General features: G+C 38.7%; 1 protein-coding gene across 1 annotated transcript in view; it reads right to left on the bottom strand.

Annotated features, from left to right (window-relative positions):
- ACVR1C (activin A receptor type 1C) overlaps positions 1–18,021 on the bottom strand; it is a 102,450-nt gene extending 84,429 nt beyond the window's left edge. Inside the window, exon 1 of the mRNA XM_030915936.1 lies at positions 17,708–18,021. Within this exon, the coding sequence (XP_030771796.1) occupies positions 17,708–17,780 (73 nt within the window). The 5' untranslated portion in view covers positions 17,781–18,021. The remainder of the gene's footprint in view (positions 1–17,707) is intronic.
- Positions 18,022–18,477: the final 456 nt, after the last annotated feature.

Genomic DNA, 18,477 nt, shown 5'->3' with positions numbered 1-18,477 from the left:
AGTCTTTTGTTGAAGCTTTCAAATGTATGTTGTATTTCATTCAGTAAATTCCTCAGTTCCAGTATTTATTATTATATCTTTGGTAAATTTCTCATTCATATCCTGAATTGTTTTACTGATTTCTTTGTACTATTTTTCAAAGTTCTGTTGTATCTCACTGAGATTCTTTAAACTCAACAATTTGATTTCTTTGTCTGGGATTTGTAGAATTCCTTTTAAATTGGGATATATTGCTACATAATTATTATGTTCCCTCGAAGGTGTCATATGTCCTTGCTTTTTAATGTTTCTTGTGTTCTTACATTGATATCTGCACATCTGATTTAACAGTTACTTCTTCCAATTTTTCAAATTTCCTTTTGTAGGAGAGGACTTTTTCTTAAAGATGTATCTATGGCATTGGTTCGGTAGGGCCCTTACTCTTCGATTTTGGGTGCATGCAGTAGTGTAGTCTCTGTATGACTTTTGTGTGGTAAATAGCATCAGTGGTATCTATGATTTCCTCAGTGAGTTATAGTATGGTTATGAGTGGAGGCTGTGGTAAAGTTGTGCTGATGACAGGAATTCCAGGTGGGCCAGTCTTTAGGCATGAGTGGTGGCAGCAGTGGGCTGAGAGTGCCTGTTGTTAGACTCCAGGGTGGCATATGTTGACTGTGATGTTAGTGGGTCCAGATGGGTCCATTCTTGGGCCTCCGGTAGCTGCTTGGGATGCTGGCAGGTGGGTGGGTGGGTTCTTGGGCCCCTGGGCAATAGGCTTGTTGTGGGTAATGGCAATAGCAGTTGTGGGACAACTTTCTGGATCCTGAGCAGTGTGTGCTGGTGTTGACAGTATCTGTAATGGGCTGGGTAGGCCAGTCCCCAGGCTCCTAGGTGGCATGTGTGGGTGTATTTTGTCAGGGGTGTTGACAGCAAGCTGGGTGGGCCAGCTCTTCAACTTCCTGAGGGAAGTGCACACATGCCAGAGGTGGTGAAATGGGCAGGGTGATCCCCATGTTCTCAGGCAGAATGGTTGGGATCTGTGGATGTGGTGCCAGGGTGGACAGGTCTGACCTTGGTCCCCTGGTGGTATGCAGGGCATGGGCTGTGGTAGACAAGGTGAGGTAATCTGTGGTGAAGGGTGTGGAGAACACGACTCCAGGACTCATTCTAGAGCACAGCATTCACGCTATTGGAATAAATGGAGCTGCTTTTAGCAGTCCCCTGTGGCTAGCTCTCAGGGTCTGAGAAGTGCACACTTTGTCTCTGGCAATAGCAGCGGCCAGAGAAATGTGTGGGGAGCCTGTATTCAGGCCACACACTAGAGTGCAGAGGCTGTGAGACCACAATCCCAAACAGGGAGCTCTTAGTTCTAGGTAGCACTTACTTCAGCTCCTGGCTGCAGGAGTGACTGTAATGTTTTGGGGGGTTAGTGGGAGGGATCCTGCCCTCCTTGCATGGGCCCCAGAACAGAGGCTACATTGAGAGTGGGGGCTCAGTCACCACTCACAGCCCCAGACAGGCAGTTCCAGACAGGCAGCCCACTCCAGCCTCTGGCAGCACAAGGGCAGCTGTGTTGCAGTGGTATGGGTGAGGGACGCAGGATCCTACTTTTCTATGTGCTAGCCTGAGCACAAGGGCTACACTGCCAGCAGGAACAGGATTTCTACTCCCAGTCCATCAGCGCTCAGGCTCACCCACCTCAGCTCCTGGTGGCAGCAACTGCTGCAGAAGTGTGTGGAGTTGGGAATGGGTCCCACTCTCTGATTGCAAGCCCAACGACAGAGTCCATGCCACTGCTGGGGACAGGGTTACTTCTCACTGCCCCAGACAGGGAACTTTCAGGCTCTGGAAAGTATACACTCTGGTTTCCTTTGTCCCAGGAGCCACCTCCTTGGTGTGCTGCACAGTTCCTTCCCCAAAGAGTAGTACTCCATGTGGACTAGAGTACTAAGGACCACACAACACCTTTGGGTCCAGCCAGCACTGTGCCACTGTAGCCCTCTAGCTAGACACTGGGGAATGTCAGTGGAGGCTTCCAGAATGTAGAACTATAGGGCCTATGGTTACCAGGGCAGGATGAATCCAACTGACAGCAGAACTCTCACAATTATGCTGTTTTGCAGCTCCTTAGGTCTCAGGGAGGTGTGTGACCCAGTACAAGTTCCCTGTCTAGTGTAATGTCCACGAAGAGTCTCTAGATCATTGACCATGTTAGTCTAAGGGTTCATACAGGTAGAGAAGCTCTCCCATGGCAACAGTCTAGTGGGAATATGGACTGCTAAGGGTCTCTCACTTACCCATTCCCTGCAATAGGAAGCCCCTCTGGGCTCCCAGCCAATCTCAGCCACTGGCTGCTCACTTCCTTTTTCTTCCGTGTCTCGGTTGTTTCCTATGACTTTTCTGTTGATCTCCAGTGATATCTCCTAGATTTTCTATTCAAGATGTGATTATCTCTTTGCAATTTTGGTTCTTCTTTCTGGGGAAGGTGAGTGTCTAATGTCCCTAGTCAGCCATCTTAACGCCTCTATACTTTAAATAATCTCTAGATTACTTATAATACTTAATGCTACATAAATAGTTTTAATACTGTATTGGGTTTTTACTTGCATCATTTTTATTGCTGTATTGTTAATTTTTGTTGGTTTTTTTTCCCAAATATTTTCAATCTGCAGTTGATTGAATCTGCAGATGTGAAACCCGCAGATATGGAGGGCCAACTGTATAGGATTCCATTCATTTAGGTTTACTTCAAATTATTTCAACTGTGTTTTATAGTTGAGTGTTGTCATCTTGTTTTAAATGCATCTGCTGATATTGTCATATGGTTTTTCTTTAGTCTGCTGAAATGGTAAATTGAAATATCAGATTTTTGAATGTTGAACTAGCCTTGCATTCCTAGGACAAACTCCACAAGAAAATAATGTATTATCCTGTTGTTACATTTTTGTTCAATTTGATAACATTTTGTTGAGGATTTTTGCATCTCTATGAGAGATACTGGTCTGTAGTTTTCTTTCATTGTGATGTCTTTACCTAGTTTAGCTTTCAGTGTTATACTGGTTCCATAAAATGAACTGAAAGATGTTCCTTCCACTTGCATATTCTGGAAGTTTATGTAGAATAGACATTATTTCTTCCTAAAAATTTTGATAGAATTCACCAGTGAAGTCATGTGAGATTAGAGACTTTTTTGTTAGAAGTTTTCAAGCTTTGCTGCAAAATGAACATCTTTAATCTCTTTAGGACTATTCAGGTTATCTATTATTTCTTGATTAGTCTTTGGAAGTTTATATCTTTCAAGGAATTTGCTCATTTTACCTAAATATTTTAATTGTGAATAAAATGCAATATTCTTTTATTTTTAGTTTTATGTCTGTAGGGTAGAGAGCAATGTCCTTCTTTCATTTCTAACATCAGTAATTTGTGTATTCCATTTTCTTTGTAAATCTAGCTAAGGTGAACCACTTTGACCTATGAGTATTTAGAAGTTTGTTGCTTAATAAGTTCCTGTTGTTGATTTCTAGTTTGTTTCCATTATATTCAGAGAACATATTCTGCATATTTTAATTTTTAAAAAATTTATTAGGTTTGTTCTATGCCCCCACAATATGGTCTATCTTGGCTAATATTCTACATGTACTTTAAAATATGTGTATTCTGCTGTTCTTAGTTGGAATGTTACATAAATGTCAATTAGATCAAGTTAGTTAAAATTATTTTTTAGATTTTGTATATCCTTACTAAAGTTTGGTTTACTTATTCTATCAGATATGAGTAAGGAGTTTGAAGACTCAAAATATAATTAAAGATGTGTCTATTTCCCTTTCAGTTCTATCCATTGTTGTTTCACACATTTTGAAGCTCTTTGGCTAGAAGCATACACAACATTACGATATCTTGTCAGTGAAGTGATATCTCTATTACTATGGAATATCCCTTGCAGCATCTTATCTTTTGATGTCTATTTTGTTTGTTATTAATATAGCCACCCCAGCTTTCTTATAATTAGTGTTTGTATAATTTTTTCCATAGTTTTACTTTCAATCTATTTGTCTCTTTATATTTAAAGTGCATTTCTTATATTAAAGTGGATTTCTTATGATAGCATATAGATCTTGCTTTTTTACCTAGTCTGACAATCTCAGTCTTCTCATCACTATACTTAAACCATTTACATTTAATGCAACTATTGGTATAACTGAATTGAAATCTACCGTATAGTTCATGTTTTCTCTTCATTGTTTTTGATCCCTTGGATATTTTATCCTCATGCTTTTGGATTAATTGAATGTTTTTATTCCATTTTATTTACATTATTAGCTTATTATTTTTACCATTTTAAAAATATTTTTGAGAGATGTCCTTGCAGCTGGGCACAGTGGTTCATACCTATAATACTTTAGGAGGCCAAGGCAGAAGGATCACTTGAGGCCAGGAGTTTAAGACCAGCCTAAGCACTGTAGTAAGACCCTATCTCTACAAGTAACAATCATACGAAAAAAAATACACAAAAAACTAGCCAGGTGTGGTGCATGCTTCTGAGCTTTTGTGGGTTTTGTCTGTTTGTTTTGAGACAGGATTTCACTTTGTCAGCCAGATTGGAGTGCAGTGACATGATCATAGCTCACTGCAGCCTTGACCGCCTGAGCTTAAGCAATCCCTCCCACCTCAGCCTCCCCAGTATCTGGGACTACAGGTGTCTACAACCATACGTGGCTAATGTTTTTCATTTTTTGTAAAGACAGGGTCTTGCTATGTTGCCTAGGTTGGTCTCAAACTCCTAGGCACAAGTAATCCTTCCACCTTGGTCTCCTAAAGTGCTGGGATTACATAAGTTCTTATTTATTGGAAAATGTCTATTTCTCTTTCAGTAAAAAAAAAAAAAAACTTCATGTAGTATGGAATATTGGGTTGGCAATTTTTTACTCACTGCATTTAAAGTTGTCACTTTATTGCATTAAGACTGTTCTTGTAAAAATATTAAAAATTTAAAAAATAAAATCACTTCATTGGTTTGTGTTTTACAGTTTCTGCTAAGAAGTCTGCTGCAATTCTTAACTTTGTTCCTCTTTATGTAAGAGGTATTTTTTAATGCAAGCTGCCTTCAAGATTTTCTATTCATCTTTGAATGTCATCAGTTAGAATGTGATGGATGTTGTCTATAGATGTAAGGTTTGGAAGTAGAGAAATTTGTCTGGATTGGGCTCGCCAAGCTTCTGTGCTTGGTGGTTTGATGTCTTTCATTATATCTAGAAATTATTAACCAATATCTCTTCAACTATTTCTTTTGTCCCATTCTCCCTTTTTTTCCTTCTAGCATTCCATTTACACATACGTTAATATATTACTTGATATTACCCTATACCTCTTGGATGCTCTATTGAGTCTTTTTGCTCCTCCCTCTTTATTACCTTTGGACACTTCCCTCTTTAGTGTAATGGCTTTAAACAAGTATAAGTACACTATTATTAGGTAATTTCTAGTGATCCATTTTCAAATTTATGATTCTTTCTTTGGCTGTCTCAGGTCAATTGATGAGCACACCAAAGGTATTCTTCATTTGTTTTTCATATTTACCCTTTCCTTTTGACATTTTCTTACACTCTCTACCCTTCTAATGAAATGCTACATCTGTTCATGCATATTTTCCACCTTTTCCACTACAGCTTTTAATCATAGTTATTTTAAATTTCTTGCCTAATAGTTCTAACATCTGCATCATATCTAAATCAGGTTCTATTGAGTGCTCTGTCACTTGTGAGTAGGGTTTTTTCTTAAGTATCTCCTCATTATTATTGATTGATATAAATATAATTATACTATTGGTAAATTTAATCATACTATCATAAGGTCTTTACACTAAAACTGGAGGTGTCAGGGTAAAGAGAGAAGCATGAAGTAAGAAGATTGAAGTGTCAGATGTGAAGAGTAATGAATGAAATGACACAGTATTGATTCAAAAGGAACATTAAGAAAGAATACAGTTAAACATAGAGCAACCACTTATAAATAATAATTAGAAGAGAGAGTTAAGAAAGTCATAAAGTAAAATGAAATACTCAAAAAATTACTAGTCAAACAGAGGGCAAAAAAGAGGAACAGCAGAATGATAAAAAGAAAAATAAATAGGCTACAAATTACTATACTAATTGTTAATGAACTAAACACCTTAATTACTGTCCAAGTGTTAAAAGGCAAAAGTTAAGAACTAACTATATGCTGTGTACAAAGGCTGCACTTTTGTTTTAAAGAAGCTGATAGAAAGTAAAGGAAAGGGAAAAAATACATGCAAATACTAAACATAAGAAAACTGGCATGGTTATATTACTATTAGAGAAGATTTCAAGACAAACAGTATTACTGAGATAAAGAGGGACATCTTTTATTAATGAAATAGTCATTGCATCAGGAAGGCATGGAAATTGTAAATGTGTACGTGCCTAAGTGTTTCAAAATACATAAAATAGAAACTAATGAAACTAAAGGGAGAAACAAATACATGAGTATAGCTGCACACTTAGTAAGAAATACAGGTGATGAGAACAACACTATCAGTAAACCTCACCTAACTGGCATTTACAAAACAATACACCCAACAGCCAAAACTAATCTATGGTGGAATAAAGAACAGCGGATGCCTTTGGGAGTACTGCTTTGAGATATGACTAGGTAGACATGAGGGAGCTCACTGTGATGATGTTTATCTTTAATACCTTGAAAGAGATTAGGTGAATGTATTTCTCAATATTTCATGAGTACACACAAAAGACTTGTGAATGTCATTATATATAAATATTTTATCCAAAGAGAAAAGTGCTGAATTCTGTGTAGTAATAGGCATGCTGAAGTATTTCAAATGAAGTATACTGCTATCTGTAATTTACTTGGAGTTGCATCAGAAAATAACATATATTAATGGACAGAAGGATAGATAAATGGATACATATGTGACAAGGCAAATATGATAAAATAATAATGGTATAATCCAATTGGTCAGTATATGGGTGATAACTAAAATTCTTTTAATTCTGGTGTATATTTGAAGTTTAAAAATAAAACTTAGGAGGAAAAGTAAAGCAAAATCAAACTTTCCCCAAACAAAAATGAATTAGAATGTGTTGCTATCAGAACTGAACTACAAAAATTGAAGGAAGATCTTCAGGCTGAAAGAAAATGACAACAGATATAAACTTGGATTTATACCAAGTAATGAAGAGTACTAAAAGTGATAAATAGGTGGGTAAATGTAAAATACTACGTTCATTTTTAAAACTTCTTTAAAGGTAACTAAATACTTAAAGCCAAAATAATAACTCTAAGTTTTATAAAATATTTAGAAGTAAAACATATTAGATTAATAGCACAAAAGACAAAGAGAGGGAAATGGAGGCATATGATGGTAAAGTTCTTAAATAAACTGTGGTAATCAAAGGTATTATAAATTTTGGAACAATCACTAAAAATAAAGAGGCATAGCTTAGAAACTAATAGTGAAAATAATATATAAAGCTAATATTTAGTCAATTTAACGAAATGAAGGCAAAAGGGGGAAATGAAAGAGGATATATAAAAATAAGATGACAGATTTATTACATACAACCATATTGGTAAATACATTAAATGTATATGTTGTAAATGCTCCAGTTAAAAGACAAGTATGCAAGACAGGATAAAAAAAGCAGGACCCAAACATATGCTCTCTATATAAGAAACACAATTTAAATATAAAGATATATATGAGTTAAGCATAAGAGAATGGAAAATTTATAACATGTAGACATTCAGCACAAGAAAACTGGAATAACAGAGTAACTATATCAATAGTTTAAAAAAGTAGATATATAAATATTAACCATAAGAAAGGTGGGATAGTTATATTAATATCAACAGAGTGGACTTCAAGGCAAAGCATATTACCAGTAAAAAAGATAAGCATGTCATAAAAACAAATATTACCAAGGATAAAGTAGGAGTTTTCCCAATCATAACTATGAATCAAGAGGACATAATAATTCTAATTGTGTATGTACCTAAAAACAAAATTTTCAAATATAGGAAGCAACAATTAGAAAAAAACAAAAAAAAGGAAATATATAAATCCACAAGTAAATTAGAGATGTCAACAATCCTTTCTCAATAGCTGGTGACACAAGAAGACAGAGAATCAGTAAAGATAGAAAAGACTTCAATAACACTGTCTAGCAACTTGACCTAAATGACACTTACAGAACACTCCACTCATCCAAAGGGAATACATAGTATTTTCAAGTACATATGGAGTATTCACAAGGTCAGACATATGCCAGGCTATAAAACAAACACAAATGAATTCAAAATAAATGAAATCATACAGATTATGTTATTTCATCCCAAATGGATTTAAAGTAGAATTCTGTAAGAAAAAAAACTCTGAAAAGTACTAAAATATTTGGCAGTTAAATAACAGACATCCAAATAACACACAGGCGGCTCCAAAAAATTACAAAGGAAACTAGGAAGTATTTTTAATTCAGTATGAATAAAAACACAATATCACAATTTCTGGATGAGCTGAAGCAGTTGCTGAGAAGGAAACTTAGCAGTTAAATACTTGTATTAGAAAAGAAGAGAGGTCTTAAATTAACAATTTAATATGGGTCAGCAAACTGTGGGCCATTGACTATAAATAAGGTTTTATTGAAATGCAGCAACACCTATCTGTTTATGTATTGTCCATGGCTGCTTTCATACTACAAAGGCAGGGTTAAGTGAATGCAACAGTGACTATTCATTTCACAAGCCTAAAATAGGATAAACTCTGACCCTTTGAGAAAATGTTGCCAACACTTGGTATAATGTACCTGCTAAAGAACCTGGAATAAAAAGCAATAAATTAAACCTAAAGAAAGTAGATGAAGAAAATAATGAAGAGAAGAAAATAACTGAAAACAAATAGAGAAAATAAATAAAACCAAAAGCTATTTATTTGCAAGAAATCAATAAAACTGATAAACCTCCAGCTAGACTGATCACGGTAAAAGGAGAGAAAATTTAAATTCCCTATGTCAGAAATATTAAAGGGGCCATCACTACAAATCTTATAAATATTAAAAGTATAATAAGGAAATATGGCAAAAAGAAACCTTCATGGTAATGGCAATATCCAAAACATAGTTGAGTAAAAGCCATTCTGGGGAACATCATCTTGATTTGGCACAATAACTCTCTATACTTCTAAAGGGGTCCAGTTGTTTTAATGAAGTCAACTTTCTTCTCTCTACAAAAGGGAATGCCTTTTAATATAACATAGCTAAAGAGTAGCTGTAGGAAATAAAGATTTTCAAAAAGAGTCTCATTCAGTTACACATTTATTATTCTATAAGGAATCTTCTGCTAATTATATAATTATTCTGTATTCAACCTGTCAAGTTTTGTGTAATGTCTATTTTCTGGAAATACAAATGACAGATTGCAAGCAGAATTTAAGTGAGAATGCAATCTCACCATGACTATCAGAGCAGGCAAATGTCCACAGAGTAGAATTTTTACTCTTGGAGAATGAAAATGGGGATGATAAAGAAAAAAAAAAATACACTTCCAGGGGAGTAGGCCAGGAAAATGTCACCAGATAAAGTTGTGAGACGTGATTAGTTAATACTGTTTAATGTATTTTGGCTCTGTTGTAAAACAATCTTGTTTTTTTAAAGCTGTATTAATCTGGATTACCAGTTTCTCAATTAACATCGCTTAGATACGTATGCATTTAAAAAACTAAATATTTGTTGTTTTTAATTATTATTTTTAATTGATACATAATTGCATATATTTATGGGATACAATGTGATGTTTTGATACATGTATACAATGTCCAATGATCACATCAGGAGAATTAGCATATCCACCACCTCAAACATTTATCATTTCTTTATGTTGAGAACATTCAAAATCTGGTCTTCTAGCTATTTGAACACATCCACATCCTGATGAATTAGATTTTTTTCTAGTCCTGTTTTTGATCATAGTCTTTATTTCAGTCAATTACGGAGTTGCACACAGAAAGGTATAAGGTGCTTAATCAACATGCAGAGATGTAGCATCCATCCCTGTCTTTTTACTAACCATGAGATAAGAAAGACAAAATAGATTGGGAGAAAATGTGTGTTTCACTTTCAAAATGGGAGCATCCTAATGATTTTCTTGAAGTGAAAAGTTTAATGAAAAAGTGGATTGATCTAATTTGGGATGTTTAAGTCATTGGCAAATTTAAATTGTTTTAAAAAAATAATAATAAGCCAAGCTCTTGAGTCATACTGAGTGATTCACCCATGAATTCTTGAGATTAATTTAAAACAGCTCCAAAGAAACAGTATCTTTGCATGCCTACTCTCTAAAAGACAGAAGAGAACAACAGAAAGGAGAAGTTATTCCAGAGAAAAAAAAGTGAAGAATCAGGACAGAGCAGGGCTGTGTTAGCCTGGCTGGCCAATCAGAGCAGTGAATTCAAGGGGCACAGGATGAGGTAACGGTAGGCCCTGAGAAGTAGCCAAGTGTTGGCTTCTATGGAAATAAAGTCTTCCTTGTCTGTTTCATACTCCCACTCACCTCCTCCATCCTTTTACTTTCTACTGGATCCCTAAGTAGGAGGAGTAGTGATTTGTATTGTTCGGGTTTCAGGGAACCAAGTGGCCTACATGCTTTAGGGATCCAACTTTCAAATAATAAGAAAAACACAGGGCTCATGGTCATGGCCATGTCTCCCATCTTTTCCACAGCAAGTGTGGGAAGGGTACAACCTGCTTCCTTGGTAGAAGAGATCCCGCCACCTCTTTCTAGACTTTCTACTTTTTCCCTCACTTAACAGTTGCCCCTGAAATTATTGCCTGGAACTCCTGCTCGAGTTTCCATGAGAGCTGAACTAATGTGAGGTACTGTAAATAGAGGTCCCTTTCTCCACAACCTCTATGGCTTCATTTTGCCAGGACTGAATAGCTTTTCAGTGGTTTCCTGGAGTTAGGATCCAGGGTTCGGGTTTATCACAGCTCCTCTGCCTTTATGCTTGGGCTATTTAGTTGTTGAAAAGAAGAGTGTATTCAAGTTTGCCATGCTACTGGGGGCAAAAGCTCCAGGTAATATGAAAAAGTTACTTTGCCTCGTTTCACCTCCTTTTTCTAGATGTCACCTCTTAAATGAAGATGAGACTCAGAAGACAGTGTTTGGGTATTCCTAGGTCCCATTAGCAAAAGAGTCATTTCTGTATCATTTATGAACATACCGCAATTTCTTAAACATACTACCCCAATTTCTTAAACAATGTAAGGATAAATCTTGAGATTTTGACTATTGACTGTGAAAAATGTACGACCTAGAAGACCAAAGCAATGGAAAACCAAGAAGAAACCTCACAGATACAAATGATAAGGTGTAACTAATGACATTCTTCACAGAAATAGAAAAAAAAAATCCTAAAATATATAAGGAACCACAAGAGGCCCAGCATAGCCAAAGCTATCCTAAGGAAAAAGGACAAAACTGGAAGAATCACATTATCTGACTTCAAATTATACTAGAGAGCTACAGTAACCAAAACAGCATGGTACTGACATAAAAACAGACACATAGACCAATGAAACAGAATAGAGAACCTGGAAACAAATCCACCCACCTACAGTGAACTCATCTTTGACACAGGTGCCAAGAACATACTCTGGGGAAAGGATAGTCTCTTCAATAAATGGTCCTGGGAAAACTGGATGTCCATATGCAGAAGAATGTAACTAGACCCCCATCTCTTACAATATACAAAACAAATCAAATCAAAATGGATAAAAGACCTCAAACTATGAAACTACTACAAGAAAACATTGGGGAAAATCTCCAGGACATTGGTTTGTGCAAAAATTTCCTGAGTAATATCCCACAAGCACAGACACCCAAAGGAAACATGGACAAATGGGATCATATCAAGTTAAAAAGCTTCTGCACAGTAAAGGATACAATCAACAAAGTGAAAAGACAATCCACAGAATGGGAGAAAATATTTGCAAACTACCTCTCTCATAAGGAATTAATATCCAGAATATATAAGGAGCTAAAACAACTCTGTAGGGGAAAAAATCTAATAATTCAATTTTTAAAAAGGGCAAAAGATTTGAATAGCCATTTCTCAAAAGATGACATACAAATGGCAAACAGCACATGAAAAGGTGCTCCACATCACTGATCATCAAAGAAATGCAAATAAAAATTACAAAGATATCATCTCGCCCCAGTTAAAATGGCTTGCATTCCAAAGATAGGCAATAATGAATGCTGGCAAGGATGTGGAGAAAAGGGAACACTTGTACACTGTTGGCAGGATTGTAAATTAGTACAACCACTAAGAAGAACCCTTTGGAGGTTCCTCAAAAAATTAAAACTTGAGCTACCATATGATCCAGCAATCCCACTGATGGATATAACCCAAAAGAAAGAAAATCAGTATATGGAAGAGATCTGCACTTCCATGTTTGTTGCAGCACTGTTTACAATAGCCAAGATTTGGAAGCAACCTGAGTGTCCATCAACAGATGAATGGATAATGAAAATGTGGTACATATGTACAATGGAGAACTATTCAGCCATAAAAAGAATGAGATCCAGTCATTTGCAACAACATGGATGGAAGTGGAGATCATTATGTTAACAGAAATAAGCCAGGAACAGAATGACAAGCATCACCTGTTCTCACTTATTTGTGGGATCTTAAAATCAAAAAAATTAGACTCATGGTCAGAGAGAGTAGAAGAACGGTTATCAGAGGCTGGGAAGGGTAGCAGGGGGTTGGCAGGGAGGTGGGGACAGTTAATGGTACAAAAATAAAGAAAAAATGAATAGGACCTACTACTTGATAGCACAATAGGGTGGCTGTAGTCAGTAATAACTTAATTGCATATTTTAAAATAAAGCATGTAATTGGATTGTTTGTAAGTCAAAGGATAAAATGTTTGAGGGGATGGGTACCCTATTTTCCATGACGTGCTTATTTCACACTGCATGCCTGTATCAAAACATGTCATGTACCCCATACATATATATATATCTATGATGTACCCACAAAATGTTTTTAAATAATTTTAAACTGTGTAATGATAAGGTATAATACGTAGTACACTCCTTATGCTTAGAATTTTTCCTTTGTTTTGTTCTGTTTATGAATTATACTTGAAAATTCTCTTGTTCTATTATTTATTAAAATAAACTCTTCATATACATGTCGACATAATCTGTTTGAGCTTTGTAATGATCCATGCCTGCAGTTGTCCATTTAGAGGACACTACAGATCTCAAATTGAAGATAACATTAATTATTTGGTAGCCACATTTACAGGTCAAGACTAAGCTAGAGCAGGAACTAAACAGCTTCAGGATGATATTTATGTATCCAAGCCCCTTCCCCAAAAAACGTGTCATTGCTCTCTTAGGAACATGCTCTAAAACTTCAAACTACATTGGAGTAACAGGTCCCATAGGGCTCAGCAGCCTCCCTATTCCTGCCTCTATCCAATCTCCTCTCCTCTTAACCTTATTTATGGCAAGAGATGCAAGTACTGCCAAGAAAAGTACAACAAAGTGGGTCTTGGCCATTGCCTGAAAGCATTTCCCCTAAAAGAGAAACATGAAAGTTTATTCAAAAGGAAACTACTCCAAAACTGCATCTGAAAATAACCAGTTTCAAAATACAGCAAACTTGGGAAAAACCAACTGCTTTCATGCAACAATCAAGGGAATCAAGAGTTATTCTTGTTTTTTTCACCCATATTTTCATGTCTAGATACTCATGTAGGATTAGGAAAAGCTAGGCAGCCTTTCAGGTTCATACAGAAGAAGAGAGCTATCCTGTGCAAAGGGTTGGGAGTGACACATCCAGAGACGCACATGAAGACAGTAACAGAGCTAGAACAGGAGAGGTTTTTAGAGATGAAGGCTAGAAAATAGGTCTTCACTTCTCTTTTTAATAAAAGAGCCAGAAATATATGCATCAGCAACAGTTTATCTCACAACAGGATTTCATTTATGTTGGTTTGCAAGATAAAAGTACAGAACACCCAATTAAATTGGAATTAAACAGCAATTAATTTTTAATATATTTGTGTTCCATGTCATACTTGTGACACACTTACACTAAAGAGGTATTCATTGTTTATCTCAAATTCAATTTAACAAGGTATTCTCTGCGTTATTTGCTAAGTCTGTGGCTCTATTTAATGCGTCTTTGAAAAGTTATCGGTAAATGCCCTTGGCTCTCAATTTTTTATCATCAGTCCAGATTTATCCCCTGAACTTCAGACCCAGAAAACCAGCTGCTTACTTGACATCTCCGTTTCAGCATCTTAGAGGTATTTTAAACTCAACATATCCAAAACAGAGCTCCTGTATCTGTCACCATCAACCCTTCTCTCCCCACACCAGCTTTTCCTGCAGTCTGCCCCACCCCAATTAAGGGTCCATTCTTCCATTGCTTGGGTAAGTCTTCCTTAGCTACTCACTTTCACAGCTCAAAGTCCTTTATTTTTTGTATGAGTTTACCAATTCAGAGGAAATCTCTAATCATAGTTTCTCCTGGGCCAGAGATGTCTTCCTTGGAACCAGGGAGCCTCTTGCCACACCTGTGTCAATCAACCAATAAATGACTATGCTTAAAGAAGGGCAAAGGTGGCAACATCTTTTGCATTTATAAACTCAGTCAGCCCTGAGCTTTCACTTTCACTTCCAGCAACACTGTGGAAAACTCTTAGTGGAAACTGCTAATTATTGTTTGCGGTGGTATTGCAGGGGTGCAGGGGGATGGGGGGGATGAATTTCATTACTTGAAACCCTCACTCTCACCCTGGTTATTAAGGAGATACTTATTCCATTTTTAGAGTAACAACATATGGCTTTCTGGACTATAATGCTTTCTGGACCAGAGGACAAAGGAATTTCAAGAAATTAGAAGAGAATGCACAATATGTAAATCTATGAAACATCTAAATCACAGCTTCAAAATAGAGAACTCCAGGACACTTTCTGCCACTTCTTTTTTGGGTACACATGATGAATGTTGTGAAGCCATGTCAGGTCTCTCTTATCAGACATCAAGGCATCCAGTACCTACATAATCAGAGCAACTCAGAGCAGCCTGATTTTTTCGTTTCTTTTGTTTTTAGAGATGGTGCCTCACTGTCACCCAGGCTGGAGTGCAGTGGTGCGATCATGGCTCACTGCAATCTTGAACTCCTGTCTCAAGCAATCCTCCTGTCTCAGCCTCCCAAGCAGCTAGGACCACAGGTGTGTGCCACCAGACCTGGCTAGTTGTTCTTAAATTTTTTGTAGAGACAGCGTCTCACTGTGTTGCCTAAGCTGGTCTTGAACTTGCTGGCCTCAAGCAATCCTCATGCCTTGGCCTCCCAAAGTACTGGGATTAGAGGCATGAGCCACTGCACCTGGCTAGCCTGATTTTTTAAATTACAGTCCAGACCAATAAATAGTTTTTCTAAGTCTCCACCAGCTGTTATCTTCTGAGATTCTCAAAAAGGAGCAATGGACATCCCTAAGGTGACAACAATGTGGGGAATGAGCAGCCAAAGTAAAAAAGGTTTACTGGTTTATCATGTGTTCAGATATTTAAAGTTCTAGGCCTGTTCTGCAGAGCCAAATGAAAGGTGGTGCCTTCTGTCACACCGTTTCACTAACTATGTCATTACATCAAGAACGACTTCTCATATAACATTCCAACAATGGCAAGTACATGTCATAAATGGCCAATATGATTAACAGTGTAATTTGTAAAAGTGACCAGGTAAAAATACAGTTGGCTAAGCATGTGATAAAACCAACTGAAAAAATGAAAAGCAAAACAAAACTACCTTGAATCTTTTTACCAATAGCCAGAGATTTTTACAAAGTTAAGAATAAATACTGTAAGTAGCAATATACATTGTTAATGTGGGACACAGAGGGGTAAAAATTTCTTAAGAAGATTTGAAAATGATTGCACCTGACATAGAAAAGTTTTTTGTAAAAGTTCAACTTCAATAAATACGTCTCTACTATATTATTCCATATCATGCATTTTTCTTAGACTTCAAATTTTAAGTGAGCGACTTTGAATGGATTATCTTTTTTTATTTTTTGCATATTTCAATGTCAAAAGTTTCCACGCCTTTTCAAGAACATGAGGCATGTTGCTATGCTCAAGGTCTCTGAAATTTTCTAAAGATTCTGGATATACAACAAAATATACCCTTGAAGCTACATTAAAAAAATTGAATCTGTTTTTAAAATGTGTGCAGCCAAGTTATCAGCTCCTCCAAATAAAAAGAGTTGTACAGACAGCCTGCAGAGGCAGTTTCACCCCATCAAAACTGTGATATCTTGAAGACTTTTCTTTGTAAATTCTATTAAATTGTCAAGAGCACTTTCAGTATCCCAAGTTAGCAGAGTTTTCACCCATTTTTTAAAGACTTTCCCATAGTTGGTTTTCTCCCACTTATAAATTTATTAACTCTAAACGCTAATATTTCACTTTATCCCATTATCTTTCTGACAGTCTTGGGCTGTTTTCCTAAAAGATAACTGAAATGCTTTAATCCTCAGATTTTGTCAACAATCAAATTTGTATTTGAATATTGTATTTAGTGATTCTCTCAGGCCATCTGAAACACTGAAATCTGTACATGACAGCAATCACATCATTCAAATCATTCTGTTGCACATGTCACTAAGAGGAAAACGACCCACCAGGAATATAGCTATTAATGTCAAACAGATTGTCATCTGGGAAAACAAAATGCATCATAATCAGCTTCGGACAAAACACAGCTCTACGGGAAAACACCATATTTTTATGTGCAAATGACTTCAATGTCTGATAGAAATTTTTAAAGAACGAGTTAGCAAAGAATCTGTTCCTCCTCTGCATAACCCAGGACAATGTAATGAAAACAGTTTTCTAGGTAAAGGGCTTTTAGTCACAGCATATTATGATTTTATCAAAGATGCATTTGCCCCACTTTCTAGTAAACATTATAAAGAAACGTCTGGCTTCTAGATTGGGTAGAGGGCTCTATTTAGCCTATCAAGGCACAGACCTGTTATAAACTCTGGGGCGCTTGCCAGAATTTTTTTCCCCAGGAACTCTGAGTAAAGATCGTACCTCGAAAGCAATGTGCGTTGCAAACCACACAGATTTAAGCTCCCACTCTCGCCTCCATAGCTTGGCATCTGCGGCTTTTGGGGTATTCCCCGCCTCCTAAAACTCAGACTAAATCACCACCTCCCACCACCACCATGCCACCATCCTTGAGCAGCTCTCAGGGGCTTAGCACAGAGCGCGTCCGACGCACACCTGCAGCCCTCCCGGTCCCTGCAGGGTGAACCCAGCTCCTAGCCATGCGCGCACCCACAAACGCTCTCCTATTTTCTCCGCTGCAAACTGCCCACAAATTAGTCACCCACCTCACCCCTACTACTTATTCCCCCACGTCCCTGCCGCCTTTTCCCTCTTCCGGTGGCTTCGTCCCCAACACACCTGTCTACCCCTACGGCTGCCAGACGTCAGGTGCCCACGCTGCACCCTATCCCGCGCCCCCTCAATCCGACTGGCGCTTCCCGGTCCGCCCCGAAGGTCAGTTTGCTCGGAGTACCCGCTGTCCCCCACCCCCGTGCCCACCCGCAAACCTCCCCCCAGCTCCCACTCTCGCGGACGCCGGGGGAGAAACCAGCAACGTACCTGCCGAGAGCTCGGCGGCCGCGGCGAGCAGCAGGAGAGCCTGGCGGAGCGCTGAGCGGAGCGCCCGGGTCATCGCCACCAGGCGGCCGCGCCGGGGCTGCGAGGCCCCAGAGCAGAGCGAGGCAGCCGGGGCAGCACGGCCCGCTTTGAAGTTCCCGGGCCGCGGGAGGGGAGCGCGGCACCGACACCCTTTTGAAGTGCGCGGTTGGCTCTAGTCAGTGTGGGCGCCCCCCTCCCCGGCCGCCCCCATCCCACGCCCCCCGCGGCTGGCAGTGCGCGGAGCTCCTGCCACTGGCCCCGCAGCCGGGCGGGGAGGGGGTGGTGGGGCGGGCGGCAGAGCCCGCCCCTGCCGCGCCTCCGCCCCCTGCGCCCTCTCGCAGCCGCCCGGGCCTGCTGCTGCAGGGCAGGCGGGCAAAGGCGGCCCTGTACCCAGCAGTGAGAGCCCAGAGCTGGGGCGAAGAAAAGGGGGAGGTGGGGAAGCGTCGCGGAACCTCCGGGACTAGATACTCCGGAAGGGGGCTCCGCACGAGAGGGAAAGCCCCACTGAGACTTTAGGGAAACTTCAACTACGTGGCGATTGCACCCTGGTGATCCGCTCTATAGCCTCCCGCAGAAGAGCCAGCCCCCTAGCTCTCCTGACGTTTGTTGTCCAGGGTCCTTAAGTCCAACCAGGCTGCGCTGTGAGAGCCCCGCGGGCTTTCTACTCGCTTGTCCCACCACTACGTCCTAGCCGTTTGCGCCTCTGGGGAAGGGCGCCCTCTCTGTTCATC

Source organism: Rhinopithecus roxellana, chromosome 14 (assembly GCF_007565055.1).
Source record: "Rhinopithecus roxellana isolate Shanxi Qingling chromosome 14, ASM756505v1, whole genome shotgun sequence".
Lineage (NCBI taxonomy): Eukaryota > Metazoa > Chordata > Mammalia > Primates > Cercopithecidae > Rhinopithecus > Rhinopithecus roxellana.
This window is presented reverse-complemented; position numbering and strand designations above follow the sequence as displayed.